The sequence below is a fragment of the Labrus mixtus genome, chromosome 17 (assembly GCF_963584025.1).
Source record: "Labrus mixtus chromosome 17, fLabMix1.1, whole genome shotgun sequence".
Lineage (NCBI taxonomy): Eukaryota > Metazoa > Chordata > Actinopteri > Labriformes > Labridae > Labrus > Labrus mixtus.
In genome coordinates, this window is record NC_083628.1 from 8,007,329 (window position 1) to 8,027,867 (window position 20,539).

A 20,539-nucleotide genomic window follows, 5' to 3' on the forward strand; every position below is an offset into this window, starting at 1 on the left:
CTCTAATGCTTTCTTTTTGAGACTTTATTTGAACAGAACACCTTTTGAAATGAAAAGTCAAAGTCAGGAGACGCATGGGGATGTAGGAAAGCAAAAGAAATACAACGTTTCATCAAGTTCACAATGCAAGTCTGACACAACAATTAAAAAGCTGGATAGTATGTTTCATGACATTCTCAAAACTAGGTAATACTAATTGAAGTTATTTAATATAAAGATATATGCAGGGAGTCAACATACTTAAAAACAAGACTAGAAATGAAGCTTCATTATATAAAAAAAGCCCTTGAGAGTGTTTTACATCGACTTTTTTAGCTGTACTTTTCATTTTGTGAATGGATAGCAGTTGTAGAATGCCGCTCTTTATAAATAGCTTCTCATGTCTCGTTTCAACTCATATTCAGAGGAGGATAAATGGGTCTGTCCCCCCTGGGCAGGAGGAGATGAAGAGCACAGAGGAAAGAGGACGGATAAAGGTTTTCTTAATCTTCATCGGAACGTGTAGCTCTCGTCATCGTACTCCAACTCATCCTCGTTGTCCTCTCCGAGCTGTCCGTACCGGAACTTTCTGTACACAGTGCCATCCTGACCCATGTAGACAATGTCCTCGTCCTCGTCATCGTCGTCATCCTCCTTAGCCCCTGAGCGACGCTCGCTGATGTCAACCAGCTGAGACTCTTGGAAGCGGCCTCCGGAGGAGCTGGCGCCACGGTTGCTGTGAGACGTAGAGGAGGAGGAGCTGTAGCCGCCATGCCTGCTGCCTCCGTAACCCCCGCCGGAGCCCAGCTTCTCGTAGCCGCGGGGAGTGATGTCCGGGGGTGCTCTCTTGGAGCGGGAGTGTCTGATGAGGAACACTACGGCGACTAGTCCAAGCACCAACAGGATGCAGGCGATGATGAAAAGGGCCAGGTTACCTCGAGCCTCCTCTTCCTCCTCGTTTCTGAAGGCCAGGTTGGTGCTGAGGACACACTCGCCTGGAAATCCCACACGGACAGGAAGCGGAAAGATAAATTGAATGTAGTCATATTTAATCTTTTTTCACCCTGTTGCCTGGGAGGATACATAAACATGACCCTGTAACTTTTCAAAAACATGAATTTGTCCCAACAACTTTCAGAGTTTTAGTTTCAGTTATTCGCTCAATTCTTTCTGAACTTTGTTTTCTAAAGTCCAGATCAGAGAAGAAAGGAGCTGATAAGATACAAATATGCCAAACAGAGTCACCTTCACTCATTACAATGCACTCTCAGTAATAAGCTTAACAAGCATCAGAAAGTCATTTTCAGCCTTTGTTTTATCCCCCTGGGTTTCGCCTCCCAGGCTAAGGCTCTTATTATCTTAATGCATGTTGTTGGTGCTGTTTTTTAGTTCAGAGGAATATTTTGTTTAAAAAATAATCTAAACTAGTTAACATTCTTCTCAAAAGACCAAAATCCAGAGCCAATAACCGATAAGAACGCCGTTCACTTTACTAAAGATGCGCTCGCACATTATGAATCCTACAGTGTCAGGTCTCTTAAGAACGCTCAACTTGATTTAAAGCATCTAAGAGTTAATCTCTAAAATATTAAACATTCACAACTTAATAAGCAACAGTTAAAATATGAAATGTAGGAATTATTTAACAAGTGTTCAAAGTTCATCTGCTTCATCGGGACTGTGTGGGTCAGCTCTGATTAACAGTTGCCTTCAATTCACCAACTGTAAACTTTTTATTACACTCATTTCAAACCAGTGAGAAGAGTGCAGAGAAAACTACAGATATCGATATAAGGGAGAGAAAAAAAAACGATATTGGCCGATATCTTTCTATGGAGATAAATATAGTTATACACATTTATCGTGTTGATCCCTCCAATGCAGTTATCAAAAACTTGTGGAAAAGATGTATTATGAAGACAAGATGGTCACTCAGCTGGAAAGTAACTACGCATGTACGTGCATCACCGCTTGACACACTGTTGTATCAATATGGCGCCCTCTGCTGGTGAAAGAGAACTGCTAGTGTAATACACTGAAACTCAAATGAAATGCTATTTGACTGGTGAATAAATCCAGTAAAATCTGCACATATCTGAGATAAAGTTAACCGATACTGATAGTCACTGGATATGCTACTATCGGCCGATATTATCGGCAGGCCGATTAATCGGTTGAGCTCTAGAGAAAACACTTCAGACAAGAATCTCAGTATAAAATGAGTAAACCATCAACACAAATGTTAAAGTGACTGTCATGACCGTATGATGTTTTTGTTTGTTTGTTTTGTGCCATCGGAGACATCTTTAAAAATGACTTATTTTATAGACTTGCTTTTATATCTTCTTTTGAACTCTTCACTTTATTTTATATAATTATTTTGTTTTCATTTCTTCTATTTCTTTTTTAAAAACTTTTATATCCTTTCTCTCTTATTTATTTGGTTAATTTTATATCTTCTTATTTATTTTGTGTCTTTTTATTGCTTCTATTTCTTCCTGCTTCACTTCCTGTCTTGAATTGCTTATTAATGCTTAACCCCTTTTTTTTCTCTGTTTTCTCTCTGCTTCACTTTTTGTTTTGACATATTTTGTTCTTCTGGTCTAAATTTATATTAACTGTACCTCATATTGCCTTGCTGTGTCTGGCTATGTTGTTTGGGTTCTTTTGTTTCCTACTGAGTTTTGTGATTTTTCTGTAGACTGTAAATATTAATGGTCAAAGCCTGAGTGATGTCACGTTACTGCACACTACTGCAGGGGGCTGTGGAGTCCCATCAATGGCGGCCGGTCACCATGCTGAAAATGTTGTCCCACCCTAACTTTCAATCAACCCAACGACCAGCTAAGAGCTGGACCTGAGGCTGGTTTTAAGCTTCTTGACAAATCATTACATCATGCATGCCTGCCTGTCAATCAGGTCAGCTACACACCTCAAAAAGATCAAAAAGAAAGAGCTATTAAAAAATGTACCCCCCGTGCATTACCCCCAATGAGCTAATCACACCAATTAGTTTTTTTGAACCAGGCTGTAAACATGTTCATTTCTGCTGTAAAAACTGGCTTTTTGGAATGGGTGTGTATGTGACGTTCGGTGCTTCCACAGCCAGCCTCAAGCGGACCCTCGACAAACTGCAGGATTTTGCGCTTCCATATCGGCTTCAATTTTCAACACCGGAGGTTGCTGCTTGAATCTTTTTTTTTTTTCAAGTCAAATAACTTTATAAAACTGGTGGTTTAAAGGTGCTTTACAAATATATATATTTTTTCTAATTATTATAATAATAATTATTTTTAACTTCAATAAATTAACTTAAATATTTATCATAAACTATAAACCATGTCATGTGAAGTCTACATTTTCCTCTGATTCTCTCTATAAGCAGCACCGACCCACAGCCTACCACGAGTCTCAGTGCAGTTACAACAGTCCTGCTGCTGCGTCGAGGCCTCCTCCTCTTCCTCCTCCTCCTCTTCCTCATGGCGGCAACACAGCAGACAGCGCCCTCCAGCTTCTAAGATGGCCTGAGGAGGACACATGGTGCAGTTGGCTGAACCAGGACCCCGACACTCCAGACAGGAGACGTCACACTCTTCACACGCGTGGCCTGAACCCTGATGAGGGGTAGGAGAGAGGACATCACAGCCAGACACACAGCTACAGCAGGAATTCTACATCAAAGCTTCAAAGAAAACTTTCATTACCAAAAGGGCTGAATATAACTAATGCACTGCCTTTCAGCTTAACCAATTAATATGCATCTACCTGCCAGACACTTTCAGTCAGTAGCCTCACAGCATGAGCCAGGAGATTTATTTTGAATCATGACACAGTCATAATTTCCACTCTGCTGTTTGAAATTTCTCGCGGTGCAGTAATAAGTCAGCCTGAATTGCATTATTTGACACCCGGGGCCAAAACATTAGTTAATGATTATTTTTGGTGGAGCAAGGACAGGCTTAGGATTTTTTTTTTCTTTAATGAAAAGTTAATATTTGTGAAATTAAAACTTAATTTAAATATTGCATGGTTACCTTTATAACAGGATACTGGCCTACATCGCACATGGACTCACACATGCCGTCAGAGAGCAGAAATCCAGGGGCGCACGAGACGCAGGATCGAGAATCTTTTCCTGCAGATAGAAGACAACTCAAAGGGTAAGTCTGGAAATCACCTGCTCTGTATATTAATGTTCATACATTCCAAAAAAATGTTGTTCCAGGTCATAAATGCACCATGCTGTCCAACCTTCAGGAGGTTTGTAAATGATTCCCCTCTAGAATTAATTATCCATCAAAAAGTATCCCACATCCATCAGGCGTCAGGTAAAGTGTTTTCTGTGTTGCCAAAGTGGGAAATTGATTGTGTTTAAATGTTCCTACACTGTACTGAACATTGGCACTTGGATGTGTTTGATAACTCCGTCCAGCAGCTGAACGAATTAACTGGAACTTAATCCAGGACTGAAAATGGGCCCAAACAAATACAAATTTCTGCTCTGGTAATGTGTTTACATCCACATTTCCAAGTTCTTTAAGTTCTTAGCGACGTAAAATAAATAAAATCATGTTCTTCGTCATGAGTTCTTGATTTCATGTCAAATCATTTATTGACACTAACAAGATTAAGAAATATTGACAGACTTGTTATGAAACTTTGGATTAAATAAAAGTTAAAGTGTTCACATTATTCATTCATGAATGGTAAAATAAAAGCTCCTTTGTTGGGTCTGCAGTATTCCGCATGAACCTGTACTGTTCAGTCTATAAGATTAATGCAGTCGATACACAGCAGAGTCCGAGCAGTTCAGCGCTTTCACATCTGCAGTCCGTGGAGACAACAGAAGCATCAATATCTCATCACCTACAACGGTGTGTGTGTTGGTGTGTGTGTATTCCCACAATATTAAATTAGTGCTGAGTGGACGCTCCTACCTGAACACGCTCTGCAGCTGGTGTGGCAGTGCGCGCAGGTCCTGTGCACGGCGTCGTGGTAGTATCCCAGAGGGCACGAGGGGAGGCAGCGGCCTTCTTTCCGCAAGTAGATGAGACCCAGAGCGCAGCTCAGGCAGCTGTCCTCCCCGCCCCCGATACACTCACCGCAGCTCGGGTCACACTTCTCACATATCCCCGAGTCCGTGTTTCCATAGTGACTGGTGGGAAAGTTATGATGGATAAGATTGAATTAAAGAAGATGAGAGCTTTGTTTGTCCTCAAAGGAAATTCTTCTCCGCTGCCACTCAGTCACAAGCAGCTGTAATCATCTCAAACTACAATGACACGGGGAAAACAGCCACAACAAAACACTTGAAGGCTCTACTGAGGGAGGACATGACATAGACTCTGGATATTAAAGTCAAAGTGATATTTTCTTTTTTTTTTTATAGTAATACTCGATGCAGGCCTAAAAAAAAAAAAAACATATTAAGGGTTGCAGGTCCAACAATTAAAATTCTTTGTGTCCCTTTTTGAATATTTAACTGCACATCAATTTAACAGGACATTAATTTAACTCTCACAATCACTGCTTCCCCTAATAAAATCAAGTCTAATTAGCATTTTACAGGCTGCATGTGTGGCTATTTAAATCTCAGGCTAAATTAGCCTGATCTCCAAATTGCACCCCTGTCCAGTTAACTAAAGGGAAGCAATGGTTTGGTGTCCACCCTGACATTATGGGACTGAGCCCATCTTTTATTAATGACAACACTGTGTGACCACGTTGAATGTGATAGATGAGCAGCACAGCTGGGCAGTGAGCAGGTGAAACTACCTGTGCTGGCAGGTCTCCACACACTCTTTGCCCTCTCTGAATAGGTGGCTTTTACAGGCGAGGCACTCGTTGCTGTTTTCCCCAACACACGTCTGACAGGAAGCGTGACAAGGTTCACATTTCTGGCCCAGCTCGTCCTCATAGTAGCCGGTGGGGCACGCATCCACACAGGTGCCATCTGTAGCGACAAACACACATGGAGATCACACAACCACACAAACAAACAAACAAACAAGTCACAGATGCTTGGAGAGTTTGGAGATTATCACGAGGCCTTCAAACCCGACTCACTGAGCAGGAGATGTCTCTGGGTGCAGCTCAGGCAGTGAGTTTTGCCCGGACCTGAGCACCTGTGGCAATATTTGTGACACGGATGGCAGTCCCCGTGCTGGTCGGCGTACTCGTGAGTTGAGCATTTGTTGGCTAACGGCACACAATGGCTGTGGCCCTCGAGCCTGTGGTCGTCTCTGCAGCTGGTGCAGGAGACGGAGTGGGGACCGGAGCAGGTGAGGCAGGATGCATCACATCCTGGAAGTAGAAAAAGTTCACTGAATCATATTAAGGGTATAATCACACTTGGAGTGAAACGCATAATAGGAGGAACAAAATCTATCAGTCTTGACTTTTTATTTGTCTGATAATCGCACCACATCTCTGGAACACACTTTCTATAAATGCCAGGAAGCCAGCTCGCTTAAAAACAAGAATTTAAGCATTCACTTTACTTTAACGTTGAACTTAACATTCCATGCATTTATTTGATTGTTTAAAATAAACCCTCATATGTTTTATCTGATTTTACACAATTTCTCATTCTCATTTTTACATTTGATAGAATTCTGGTATTACTTTCTAACTTGTAATTGTGGCACTCTTTCCTTGATTTAGTGCTCATTGGGTCTTTCATCATGTGCATTTAGGATTCTTACTGTAATGCACTCTGAGTATCACTTTGTGCATGTGAGCCGCTTTACAAGAACACCTTTTCCCAGATGTTTGGCCTTTTTCACTTTATAAAACTGTGAAGGTGAAGCTGAGAAAGAGGAGGAAATGAAATTATGCAAAAGAACGGGGGTTAGAATGGAAACCAGCCCTACAGCCGGGACTCAGCCTCTGTACATGGAGTGCATGCATGTATGTGAATAATTCATTAATTTTTATGTAGTCAGACAATTAACTTATTTGTTTCCTCCTGTTATGTCCTTTTCGTGTTTGTACAAACAACTTCTCTATCTCTATCCTGTGTTGAGTTCAGATGAAAATAAACAAAATCCCCCTCTGTCCATTTTGCAGTACACCACTGTACTTCCTTTCAGATATCTTACTGCTGGCAGCGCCTGTATGTAGCAATAAAAGTGGGCATCGCCTACAATGTTTTCCTGGGAGAAACACGGCATCTTTTGTGATTTTTGAATAACAAAAAAAAAAAATGGAGCAGTGTGTTTTTCCTCTAGGGAACTGTCTTTGGCATCGCTGCTCTGTTTTTCAAGGTTTGACAGCTGCCTGTTAACCGTCTGAAAAGCGTTGCTATTTTAGTCAGAGCCAAAGTCAGGAAACACACTCAGGCAGAGGAGAGGAATATAATTGAGGAAAAGCATTGAGGGCGTTCTACAGGACAAAAGTGTTGCATAAGAGAGGAGAAAACAAAGTTTGTGGAGAAGTGGAGCATCTTTTACTTCTTCTTCATCTTTTACCCAAAAAGCAAGACTTTTGAAAGTACAATAAAAAGTAAATCATATAATATTCATTATTTAAATGAGTTTTGAGTTACTGTTGATCAGAAAAACGGAATTTTTCTGCTCTTATTAAGCCCGCACTAGCAGAGCTGGGCACACCTCCTTTAATCCGTGAATCGTTATTTATCATCGTTAATTTCAGATGCTTTTATTGTGAAATGCTGCTTGACCTACTGTACGTGAAGGAAAGTCTGGAGCGCTCTTGGAGTGATTATTAGTAGATTTTCAGTAAAGACACGTGTGTATTTTGACTTTAAGCCGTCATGACCTCTTAAGAACTCAAATCTAATGACATTAGAAAAAGCTGATGTTTTTCTTCTTTTGAATAATACCAGTTAACGCTAACGTAAACTTCAGTTTACTGATTAACTGCTATCAAAGTTATCAGCTTTGCTAACGGATTAACGTGAACAAAGATACATTTTTTAATAACTGTTCCCACCTCTGCTTACGAGATAAACCTTTTAAAACAGGCAGACAAGCTGTTGCGGATGTTTCCTGTGTTACCTCTACATTCTGCTGTTACAGCGTCTCGATAGGTGTGGGCGGGGCAAGAGGCCAGACACGCCCCGTTGTACAGAGTCACCTCCGGGTCCACACAGTCGTCACAGTCGTTGCTGTTGGGGCCGTCACACAAAGCGCAGTCAAGATGGCAACGCAAACACTCCCCTCGCTCTTTGTCCTCGAAGAACCTCTCGGGACAGTCGAGGACACACAGGCCCTCGTGGAGGAAGTGATACTCCTCGCAGCCTGAAGAAAGAACAGCCTTTAGCACATAAACCAATAAGGACATATGGTGGCCCTGAAGTAACAAATAAATAAAACAACACAGCAGAATAAACAAAATCAACAAAACAGTTTTGAAAAGTGTTTCTGTTTGTTGGGGTAGGAATGATTTTGTGTTTATTTTAAGAAGAGTTTTTGGATTTTGTGAATTTTGCTGTTTAATGGGAAAATAAGCTTTTCGTCAAAATATATAGTCAGAGTCAGAATCAGCTTTTATTGGCCAGCTATGTGTGCACACACAATGACTCTGAGTCTGGTTAGCTTTGCTCTCTATTCACAGCACTAAATATTAATTATTTAACTCATATACACAAGTCTTCATTAGACAACAGTGCAGTGGTGAGGGGTGCAGAAGATACTGGATCATTATCTGCAATGTTGTTCAAGGTCACCATAGACCTCAGTGGAACTACAGAAACCACTGTGTACCACGTGTAAACGAGAAGTTCTCCTCCTGACAGGACATACATGGAACAGAACTGAGACAGCGGAGACAACTGGTGTGTTTTCACAAAAGTGCACTCTCTTGTGCACAGGAGTAGGAACATTTCTGACATCATCATCTTTTACATAGTACACATCTTTTTGTGGACAAAAAGACCTCAATGAGTCCAAAGCATGCTAACTTAAAGTATTACAAATGCTTAAACTAGCCTGGAGTGGTTTGCATGTTAAGATTAAACACACGTATGTGCAGTATGTTACTTTGCAGATATTTGGTTTTATTTCAAAGGACTCGGAAAGTCTGGGCAAGTACATCAAAATCGACTAAAATGTGCTCATGGGCAGTTTGTCAGTATAGGAATTTCATGACAATTCAACAAATAATATTTATGATACACAACAATAACCAAAATTTTAGCAAGTGAATTTGTCGTTATTCAAGTAAAAAATATCTAATTACACTTTCAGAAAAAAACATCTTATTTAAGATATGAAATACAAAAAAAAGCATGCTGAGCAAAATGTACATGTATGTCTCTTGAAATAAGATGAAAATCTAATTTCCACTAATGTTGATATTTCAGTGTTTATGGCTTCATTTCTTTCAAACAGGGCTTTGAGCCTCCTACTCTCTCTCTCTCTCATGTCAGCACTAATCCAGGTATCTGGTGGTTGTGTGTGTCAATAACCAGTAGCTTAACGTCGGTAATGTTATCATACTGTCTGCTGTACCTGTGCACTGTCCGAACGGGTTGCACTCCTCACAGGCGGAGGGGCAGTGATGACACTCCCCGTCCCGGATGGTGTGCGCTGAAGGACACTCATCCACACACTGGTGCTTGTGGAGGAGGAGGGGTTCTTCACAGCCGAGGCAGTGGGTGGCGTTCTTCTCACAGGACGCACAGCCTGCCGCACAGCTATGACAAACTTGGCCCGCAGGGTAACCCCTGAGAGACACACACGCACAGACACAAGACAGCGCACTGCAGTTAATATGCATGCGTACTTAATCCTTGCCCTCTTGCCTTAAGGTCTAGTCTAATTGCTTTAATTGAAAATGTCATCTATTTTACACGACTTGTGATGTAATTAGACTCTTAATAAAAAACAATTCGATTTTCATTATAATTTATATTTAGTTTTGACTAGATGTTTATTTTTTTACTCTGTGATAAAAAAAATCACATATGCTCTCACGGTTTTGGGAACTGCTGCGGGGGTAAACAAGCGGCCTGGCATTTTGCTCTACTCTCTGCTTCGGTCTACAGAGGACAGCCGACAATTTATCCAGACAATCATGTCGTACTTAAGTATTGTTACAAAAAAGCTGCTTGATAGTTGATAGTGAAAAAAATAAAATAATAATGCCCTCATGGCCAAAAAACTTAAAATGGTCATCTCGGGGCTAATGGAGCTTCAAGGATTGGAGCTTCAAGGATATTTTGTCAATCTCAAGGGATGCCACAATTTAATGCCACATAAACATCAGGTAGGACACTTAAAATGAGGGCCAGCAGATACATCTCTAAACTATTTATTTCGGGATAGCCAGAGTTCATACCAAATCACCTGGCTGGATGATCAAAAGATGTGATTTTAACATTTTATGCCAGCAGGGTTAAATTCTCACCGTAAAATTTTCTTTTTAAAAATAAGATCAAAAACCAAAGTGTCAGGATTGACCTCTGACCTGGCACAATGCTGGACACACTGTCCATCCTGCAGAAATAGCTGAGCTTTCCGTGTGCTCTGACAGCGGCTGCAGTGTTGAGAGTCCACACACAGCACACAGCCTTCAGGGCATGCCTCACACACACCGCTCAGCCGCCTGGCAAAGAACCCCCCTGGGCACTTTGACACACATGTTTGCTGTGTGGTCAGAAACTGCCCTGGAGGAGTAAGAAAGAGTAAACATTAACACCGCAAAAGGGCTGGATATGCTTTAGCGTAACCTAGAACATTTGAAACTGATGTTGCAGGTCTAACAGCAGATAAACATCTTAATCTTTCTGCGATCTTAATACCTTTTGAACATCTTGTGCACTGGTTCTTCTCCTGTCCAGAGCAGGACTCACAGGTTGGGTGACAGTCCTCACACTCTCCATCTTATGGAGGTTAAACACCACAGTGAAAATAATAAGGGAGACATGCTTCTTATAACAGAAAAACAATTGAAAAGTGCTTTGCCCTAATCCAGGACCGAGTAGGAATCAATATACTGGCTGACAGATGACACAAAAAATATTCCATGTCGGATACTAGTACACCTTACTATTATAGTATAATAGTATTATAAAAGTAATAGTAATAATTACTAGTATTAATAGTATTAATAGGAATAAAAGGTTTCTGACAATAGTCGCTATCTCTAATAGTCTTATGAATATAAGTGGTTTGAAAAATGAAAAACATGCTTTACAAATAATTTATTGCTTACATATATTTTAAAATGACAAGTTGTTATTTGTGATGTGAAAATAATTAGTTTGAGTGCAGCTATTTGAGTCATGCTAGCTGTTTCCCTCCTCTTTTTGCTAGACTAAGCTAATCGCCTTTTGGACGTAGCTTCATATTTAGCATGCAGACGTGATTCAAAATCTATCCTCTGACTCTCAGTATAAAAGCAAATAAGTGTTACCGAAAAATGTCAGAAGCCTAAGTGTCAAACAGCTACAGCTAGCAGACAACAAGCTAAGCTACAGATAAACTCTAGAAAATGGAGAAAACCTTGAGGTTAAGACATTTTCCCACGTCTACCTAGAAAACCACCAAATTAGTGTTTTTCTGATTTTTTTTTATCTTTATTTTACTGATTAAATTAATAAAATAAAATTAGCTTATAACCATACATAAGAGGTGCTGGTAGGATGGCTGCTCCCAACTGAAACATGTTCTTGCTAAGCTAAGCTAATTAGCTGTTTGCTAGTACAGGCACAAACGTGTCATGAACATACTCATCTCAACAAGAAAGGGTATTTTCTCTTTAAACTTCTTCCAGAACAGCATTTGAAAATAAGAGAACACCTAAGATTAGTAGTTGAGCCAACCCTTTACAATCTAACTGAACAGTAAATTGCACAGAGGCTTAAATCTAAGGTTTTCTAGTTTCTTTTATTCAAAGTTTAAGAATAACTTCTGTATCTTCATTTCCAACCTTTGTGTTAACCTTTGTACTTTTCTCTGGCTTATTTTAGTTCCTATAATTAAGATGTCTTGCCTCACACTAATTACCATATGTTGTCTCAAGGTCTGTCCAACTAATTCTTAGGGGGAACTAAATGTTCAGCATATACAATCAATTATTTCAAAGTCTGTATCTGGCTGACGTTCAGTAGTTCTGTCTGTTTTGAGTACTTAAGTTGGTACAGGGTTCAGGGACAGTGGCACACAGACCAATTACCCTGCAAGATTCCTTTTCCACCCCTGTGAAAGTGCCCAAATCCCTGATTCATTATGGGCCGACAGATGGATTAGTGGAATATTTAAGAATTAGCCTCACCGCTCCGAAAGGTCTTACTGGGACAGACCTCGTGTTCGGACACACACTCTCCGTTTTCCAGAGTCTTCCCCTCCTCACAAGACAGACAGTCGCCGTCCTCCGGGCCACTGCATGTCACACAGTCTGAGTGACACTCCTCACAGTCATTGGTGTCTTCGTCGCCGTAGAAACCATCAGGACACACTGAAACACACCTCCCCTCTGGGAAGAAATAGCAGGTTTCCTCGTTATCTAATGATAATCTATGTTTTATGTAAACCACTTAGCAATACCTTTTTCTTTATTTAGAAGGGAACTCCAGTGACTCAACACATTAAATTATAACAGAATATGTGAAACGGTTAGATAATACTTTTTCTGACATCAGAATAAGCTGTATGAAGAAAAGAATTGAAGAAGACTGCTCTTTATGTCTATTTGAGGCCAACAGCTTGAGGCTACACCACCGTCTGCTAGTAAAGCAAACACTCTGACCCATGTGTCTGCAGTCAAGTTGCATTGTGGGTTATATGTAGGCACCAGGCAACACTGAAAAACATGTTAAAATAACCCTTTTTCTGCTCCTTTAATTTTGATCAACTCAACTACATTTCATAGAGAAATCGTGTACTTTGTTTTTTTATTTATCTGACAGCTGTAGTCAAGATTATTTGACTGCCCATGGAGCCCAGACATCCACATGCCCCTAAAAACATCATCAGGATTTAACTTCAACAACCTCACACAGCTTTTGTTTGGCTATAGTAACTGAGGCACTTATAGTTACACCTGCATTTAAAAAGAGCTGCTCTGCTTTATAATCTGGTTTTCATTGCTTTAAAAAGACACCTTTATAAATCATGATGTGTTATAAAAAAAAAAAAAAAAAGGAACTAACTTGGTGGGGACTGTTTTGGGAAGCACATTTTGTCACTGATCACTCTGGAACGTTAATATTTGTAACACAATGTGTATGGTTGGATTGTGTTATACTTTTGCTGACATCACATGAACGAGTATGCACAGAAATCAATATGAGCTTCATCTGCTGAAGCATTCAAATGCAAGTTACACAATAAACATCAGTTCTAATAAAATATGGTTTCTATATTAACACAGTATGCAGCAAGCCTTTTATACTTTTGGATCAATGTTGATAATTACTCTGCAGTCATGCTAGGTTTTTCGTGCCATATTTTGATACTACACACTTATTACGCTACGTTTTGGAGGGATAATTTTTACTTAAATAAACCGAATTTATCTGGAAGCTGCAGATTTATTTTGACTCAAGACTTTCATAATAAAACATTTTAAATACATGATGCATGTTTTACATTTCACCATCCAAACGCATATATGCAGTTATTATTAGCTCCACCTAAACAACTACAACAGTAAGCTGTCATACTTTTTTCTCACATTTACCCCACCTTCAGTGCAGTTTACCTTACGTGTATTTTGTGACATTTTCAATAACTGACTACATATCGGGAATGGAATAGTTTTAAACAGCAGTATTAATCCTTTAACTCAAGAACAGTATTTGAAAACTTATTCCAGCACTGTGCAAACTCTCCCTAACTTCTTGCTTTGACCAGGTGGGGCAGTTCTACCTGATAAGAAGAGGTCGGTCTCACACCAGTAGCACTCGTGTTCATCACAGCTCACACAGTTCTCGTCACATGGAACACAGATCATCTCCTCTTCCACGCTGTACGTCTTGGCCGGGCAGTTTTTGTAGCAGCCATCCTGAAAGCTGATAACAAAGGCTGCAGTCTATACCTACGCTTCCCCCCCCCCCCCCCTCTCATGCACATAAATCCACTCTCACAGCAAAAAAAAAAAAAAGGGCCCTTTTTCTTTCTGGCATAGCACTGAACTGAAAGGAAACAAGGTGTGATCACACATGGCGACAGCGCGGCACACAGCCTTACTTGTAAAAGCCCTCAGTGCAGGACAAGCAATGCCTGGGGTTATCTGTTGGAAGCAGACAAAAAGCTCAGCTCTCCTTTTTTTACACAGGGACTACCAGGAACAACTGTTGGAACTGGTTGGAAACACACTGGGTGGATGGCTCTGGCTTCTGTGAGAAGCTTTCATGTTGGCTACCCGGCTTTGACTTACACAGGACGCACTTCTTGCAGCCCTCCTCACAGGCCATGCAGTCGTCATAATCTGGATCCTCCACCTCCCCTTTAAAAAAGAAAAAGAAAAAAAGAAAAGAGACAAAGAAAAGAAGAAGAAAAACAAGGTGAGAGAGCAGTGGACAGTTGTAAGAATGCTCTTCAGGGTCATCCTCTCTTATCAGAAATTAGAAGAATAAAAGCTCATAAATAACGCTGTGACCTTGTTTACCTTCTCCACACTCCAGCTTGGCGCACACTCCATCAGAGACGTAGAAGGAGGAGTTACACTTGAGGCAGCGGTCTGGGCTCGTGCAGAGGCCACAGTGGTCTGAGCACGGCTCACAGCTCTTCTCCTGTGTGTGGTAGAAGGCCTCCGGACAGGCGTCCACACAAAGGCCTTTATACAGGTAACGCTCCAATCTAAACTTATCTGGAGGAAAGAGCAGCGAATCACGGTGTGAGGAAGTGTGACACTGAACTTCAGCTGAACCTTTGCTTGAACTGCTCCCTAGCATTGGATGTCGTCGTTTTTTTCCTGGCCTGTCTAAAGAGCACAAGGTAAAGCGCACAATATGAAGCTTTTCAGTTTGCTAGAAAAATACTAAACAATTTGGAAAATCTTGTTCTTTTTTAAATTAGTTTTTCAAATATTCTGTTTGAGTTAAAATGCATCAACTGATCGTTTGTAAAGGGAAAAGGTCACACTCTGCATTTCTCTGACCTTCACTCAGCATAGTAGCATCTCTCACCTCATTGTTTTGGTTTTTAAATCTCTTAAATAAATTAATATTGGCACCTCTCTATGACTTACAAAAACAAACTACATCATCAGCTAGCTACAATTTCCAGTATTTGTATTTTGTTATTTTGAATGCCTGAATCTTCAGCCAAAGGGTAGGTGTGTCAGACAACAAACAACCTTTGTTTTACATTATCCACAACTAAGATGCTAGATGAGTGGTTCATTTGAGTGTTAAAAAAAATGCAGGATGAGACTTTTAAAAAAAGAATAGAAAAAGAATAGAAAAAGAAACATCAGTACAGACATCTGTTTGTGAACCAGTTCATCATATCCACTTGATAGTCAGTCATATGTTTGTGTTGTGATTTCAGCTATGTGGTTAAAGAAGCTTCAATAAGGTTTCTGAAGTTTCTGTAGATTTATACTCAGGGCCTGATTCATTGGCTTTTGTGAACGTTGAACCTGCGCATACAAATTCAAAAAGACACCGTCTAACTTTGAAAACACAGACAGGGGGTTAAACGCACGAACTGCGATGGTGTTTTTGATGTAAACACTGTTTTGTTGCTTAGTCATACAGAAAGGAGAAAGTTTTTCCCTAAATGGCATCATTAAAAATGAGCCATTATGTCGGCTAAAAGCCACACACAGTTAGAGTGGAGCAAAAGAAAAAGGTTTGCTGAGACCAGGTGGCAACTGTGCTGCAGTATTTATAAAAGATGTCACACACAAACATTCTGCGTCTGCATGACTTAAAGTCTGTAAGTATCACTTTGACATTACTGTTATTGATATAAAGAGAAGTTAAATCAGTCTCCGGCTGTCAGCAGCTCGCCACAAGGATGAAAGTTGTTTTTATCTGAGTTGCCTTCGCATGCTCTGTTTAGAAAGGAAGCTTTGTTTATAACGGTGAAACTCATTTTACAATACTGAGGTCTGGCATCAAAAGTTTCCCCTCCCCTCCTGGCTCACCATCTTTATGTGAACAAAGCAGCTCCGTCAGTGTGAGAACTCATCTTTGTGAAGAGGTGCAGACAGCTTTTCTCCAAATTCAGACGCCAAACAACAGCAAACTCTACTTTTGTGTTTGCACCTGAATACCATAAGTGCTATATGCTTTGTGACTTGGACCTTGAGACAGCGTAGATAGTGGGAGCTATTGGAGCTATAAGTGGCCGCAATCCACTCTTAGTGAATCAGGCCCTTAGTGTTGGTTGCGCCTTTTAAAATGAAAAACTGCTCGTTTGAACCACCACTAGGGGTAGCTGGTGTTGGAAATATTAAATCCTTGATTCAGATTTGATACAGTGGGGTTCAATCCCCAACCATGGTCAAGGTAAGACATTCTAAAGTCATTCTGATGATTATTTATCCTGTCTGGTGCTTTTTTTCTCTCACTTTATTTCACCAATATCTTATATCTAATAACATTTAGCACACAAATTAGAGAGTGTGAAGAAGGTTGCTTTATCTTGTTTCCTAAAGTAGCAAAAGATGAACATGTCACTCAGACAGGCAGACAGACAGACAGACAGACAGACAGACAGACGGACAGACACACAGACAGACAGATTGTTAAGTCCTCACCGGTGTCACAGCTGGTACAGTTGGCTGGCCCCGCCTCCACACAGGTGGCACAGGTGTGGTCACACAGGTGGCATTGGCCACCTGACAAGTATTTGCCCTTTTCACATGCCAGCAGGCAGCGGCCTTCATCTAAAGCCCTGCAGCCGACAACAACATCACAAACACCCTTTTTTTCAGCTGCAGCTCCACAAAATCAACAGATATGAATTATTTCTATGCTAATGAGCCGAACTTGTTTACGTCCCAGCGTGGAACATATGGCAGAGTTAAACAGATGACGCTGAGCATGTTGACACAGGGAGGAGGAGGAGGAGGAGGAGGAGGAGGAGGAGGAGGAGGAGGGAGAGGGCTGTGGCTGGCTGGTTAAGCTGGCAGGCCGTATGGGAATTCTATTTAGATGCATACACATCTACATACAAAGAGAGAGAGAGAGAGAGAGAGAGAGAGAGAGAGAGAGAGAAGGTATGTATGCATGCAGGTATATATTTGTATATATCAGCATGTGGGGGGGGGGGGCAGGTGGTCTAGCGGTTAGGTCGCGCCTGTATACGGATGCTAGTACCCCTAAGTGGGCGGCCTGGGCTTGAGTCCGACCTGGGTTCCTCACTCCTCGCTGACCACTTCACCCTGAACTTCTAGGTTAATTAATTTGAGAACTTCAACATGATAAAAGCAAAGAATACCCCGGCTTTAAGGACACACAGAGTTCACTTTCATTTACATCCAACACTTCCACATCCTACCTAACTTTAAACCACATGCAAGTTTTTTTTAAACTCAGAGATGTTTTTTAGACTTTGATGTATTTATTTCCCCCCTCAGACCTTGCATCTAAAAGGTCAACACCATCTCACCGTGAAGCAGCACAGCTGATGCAGTCTTCCCTCCGTGGCCCTGTGCACTTTAGACACGTTGCATCACACGCATGGCACTCCCCGTTAGCGTCTTGGTACTCTCCTGATAGACACGCAGCAAGAACACGATGCTGACTGAGAAATAAATAACCATCTAAGGCGTAGAGGTGGGTTTAACGATGACTCAGAATCTAGATAACACACATCACTTTCCAAATATACACATAAAACAGCCCTTATGCTTTCATTAGACACCAGCAGATGTTACGCATCAGCTCGGTTTAGCAAAAGAATTGTATTTTGTGAGTCAAAGGATCAAAGGAGAAAGAACTACATGTGTTAAAAATGAATTCTATTTATCTGGCAGAAGTGAGCCAACATGTAATGGAGGAAGAGGATGGTTGACTGACCGTCTGTGCACTCAGTGTTAACAACACACACTCCCTCCTGCAGGCTGTGACCGCTGGAACAGCTGCTGCAGTTCCCCCGGCTCGGCCCCTCACAGGTGAGACAGCTGGCGTCACACCTGAGGAGGAGGGCACGCAGACTGAGTGCACACACTCACGCAGGCTGACCACAAATAACACATACACACAGGGAAAACTACTACAAACACAAGCATGAAGAGCAGCACAAACACACACACGTACAGAAGGCAAACAGCAGAATGAGGCCTGCTATCAGCAGATAAACAAACCACCCACACCTGAACACACACCAGTGAGCTCACCTCCTACATGTCCTGTGCCCATCAGCTATCGCTGGGTTCTGCTCGGTGGCAAAGAAGCCAGCGCTGCAGGAGGACACACACCTCCACTCCTCCATCAGGTAGCCCTCTGCACAACGGTCGCACGCTTTTACACCAGCGCCTGAAAGGAGCATGGTTTTATGAGAACAAAGGACATAAAAAGTCCTGCTTCATGTCATGTTTTTTAACTGACTCTTGAAGTTTTCATGAATTTCAAGGCTTTTGAATTTGCTCTCACCTGCACAGGTAGCACAGGCCTTGTGACAAGGTTTGCATGTGCCTTCCTGTCTGTCGTTGTAAAATCCGACGGCGCAGCTCAGCTGGCACCGATTTCCCTGCAGACTGGAGAGAGGGCGGCGAGAGCATGTGGCACCATGACACAGACACACACAAACACACACACACACACACACACACCCGCAATCACATGACACCGTCATTATGAGTCACTGCAAACGCAAGTTTCCAACCCACAACACACCACCACAAGTACTTGTTGAACTGAGTCAGTGAACTCCGGAAACTTCTAACTCAACAATATGGTAAATGTTTCTATTTAAACTGCCGTCAGAAAGGGAAGTTAAACACACTTTCTTTGAGTTAAACATCTAGTGCTAATATTGCTGTAGAGGATAGAAGCTCAAAGAATCAGTATTCAGAGCGAGAATAGGAGCAGTGTTTACCGAGCAGTTAATTCAAGCATCATCTGAGAGTTTGTTTCACCTTGTGTCTGGTTTGCATTCTGTGCAGATGCTGTACGAGGTGCACTTCAAGCAGTTTTCGCTGCACTTTCTGCACATATTTGCATCTGTGGGGAAATCAAACAATAAACACTGAATACACATCAGAGCGATTAATCAATCTTACTCACACAGCCCTCAACTGCAGTTACATCAACTGACTATTCATTAGCAGACTCATGTGCAGCTGTTTCCAAACAGTGAGCCATGGATACCTAAAGGTTCAGTCGCCGGCTTTGTAAGGAACAAATGCAAAGAATGTGACAAAAAAACAATCCATAAAGAGAGATTTGAGGCTGTTGCCATGAAACTCATGATGACACTGATAACCTCCTTGATTTTTCAACGTGATACGGAAACATCAAACAGCCAGTCACGCTGCAGAAATAGCCACAACAACAGTTCAGTAAGACACCTCTGTATCGTTTAATATATTTATTGCAGCAGAACAGTTGTTATTTAAATGCAGAGATTTGAGGAGTGATGGGAATATATCTTAAACCCCCAGTGGGAGCCCACAGGTGGATGCTGGTGGTGGTGGCTGAGGAAGAGTGCAGTACTGGTGCAGGTCAGAGCTCATATGAGAATGAGGCATGTCAAATGTGATATCAATGCAGCTCATGTTGACTGCCTGGACTAGCTGCAGGAGGCGTCGCCTCATTTACTTTGTCTGCTGTTATTTTGCCTGTACAGCAGAGTACACACCCACTTCAAAAAGCAAACCTTTTTAAAGCTGTAAAGAATGTTTATTTCTTGTGTTAAAGATAAAACTGAGGGTCAAAAGGTGACGTAAAAATGTGGAAATAGTTAGAAAAACAAGTGAACATGCGTCAATTACATGGATGCTAGTAGCAGCTAACCAGAGGTCCTGAGTTTACTTGGTTGTAGGGACACTGATTTAGAGCTAAAACTGCTTTATTTTCTGGTTTAAATGAATTGGACAGTTTGTTATTTAGAAAACTGACTTCCATTAGGGCATTTATTAATGTAAAATATGTAAAACTGGATCCTAAAGCTAAAATCACAGAAACAAGCTTAGCTTACATCGCAGCAGTGGAGGAACACTAAAGAAACTGAATGAATACTTATTTGTTCAGGGGTTTATCAGGTTTGAATCATTCTACATCTTCTAAGAAAAGAGCCTTAAAAATATGTTAAGCGCACGTTATTTTAAAACCAATGCACCCCCTGGTTTCTTTAGGCTCCCTTCAGTTTCAGGCTTGCCAGTTTGAGGAGAAATTAAATATCATGCTACATATTGCTAATAATCAAAATGAGAATAACGTTATCGTGACAACTTTCTCTGCCACACTGCCCAGCTCTTTGGTTAAGCCCTGAAAAACTAACCGTGGTCCAGGTAGTAGTTGTCCCCACAGATGGCCGTGCAGGTGTTGGTCCCCTCTGTCAGGTGGTGACCGGCCTGACAGGACGTGCACTGATCACTGCGACTCCCAGTGCAGCTCTCACAGGAGGAGAAGCACCTCTTACAACGCCGCCGGTCGCCCCAGAATCCCCTGGGACACTCAGACACGCACATCCTA

General features: G+C 41.4%; 1 protein-coding gene across 1 annotated transcript in view; it reads right to left on the reverse strand.

The window, feature by feature from the left end:
- Positions 1-9: 9 nt before the first annotated feature.
- Positions 10-20,539, reverse strand: part of pcsk5a (proprotein convertase subtilisin/kexin type 5a) — a 33,087-nt gene continuing 12,557 nt past the window's right edge. Inside the window, exons 17-38 of the mRNA XM_061062040.1 lie at positions 20,346-20,536; positions 18,982-19,066; positions 18,497-18,600; positions 18,241-18,379; positions 17,921-18,036; positions 17,511-17,613; positions 16,657-16,793; positions 14,557-14,757; positions 14,326-14,394; positions 14,136-14,178; positions 13,815-13,957; positions 12,220-12,420; positions 10,745-10,825; positions 10,411-10,609; positions 9,453-9,667; positions 7,998-8,240; positions 6,046-6,282; positions 5,755-5,932; positions 4,917-5,134; positions 4,014-4,114; positions 3,383-3,593; positions 10-974 (exon numbers count right to left, since the gene is read on the reverse strand). Coding sequence (XP_060918023.1) covers positions 490-974; positions 3,383-3,593; positions 4,014-4,114; positions 4,917-5,134; positions 5,755-5,932; positions 6,046-6,282; positions 7,998-8,240; positions 9,453-9,667; positions 10,411-10,609; positions 10,745-10,825; positions 12,220-12,420; positions 13,815-13,957; positions 14,136-14,178; positions 14,326-14,394; positions 14,557-14,757; positions 16,657-16,793; positions 17,511-17,613; positions 17,921-18,036; positions 18,241-18,379; positions 18,497-18,600; positions 18,982-19,066; positions 20,346-20,536 — 3,700 coding nt within the window. The 3' untranslated portion in view covers positions 10-489. The remainder of the gene's footprint in view (positions 975-3,382; positions 3,594-4,013; positions 4,115-4,916; positions 5,135-5,754; positions 5,933-6,045; positions 6,283-7,997; positions 8,241-9,452; positions 9,668-10,410; positions 10,610-10,744; positions 10,826-12,219; positions 12,421-13,814; positions 13,958-14,135; positions 14,179-14,325; positions 14,395-14,556; positions 14,758-16,656; positions 16,794-17,510; positions 17,614-17,920; positions 18,037-18,240; positions 18,380-18,496; positions 18,601-18,981; positions 19,067-20,345; positions 20,537-20,539) is intronic.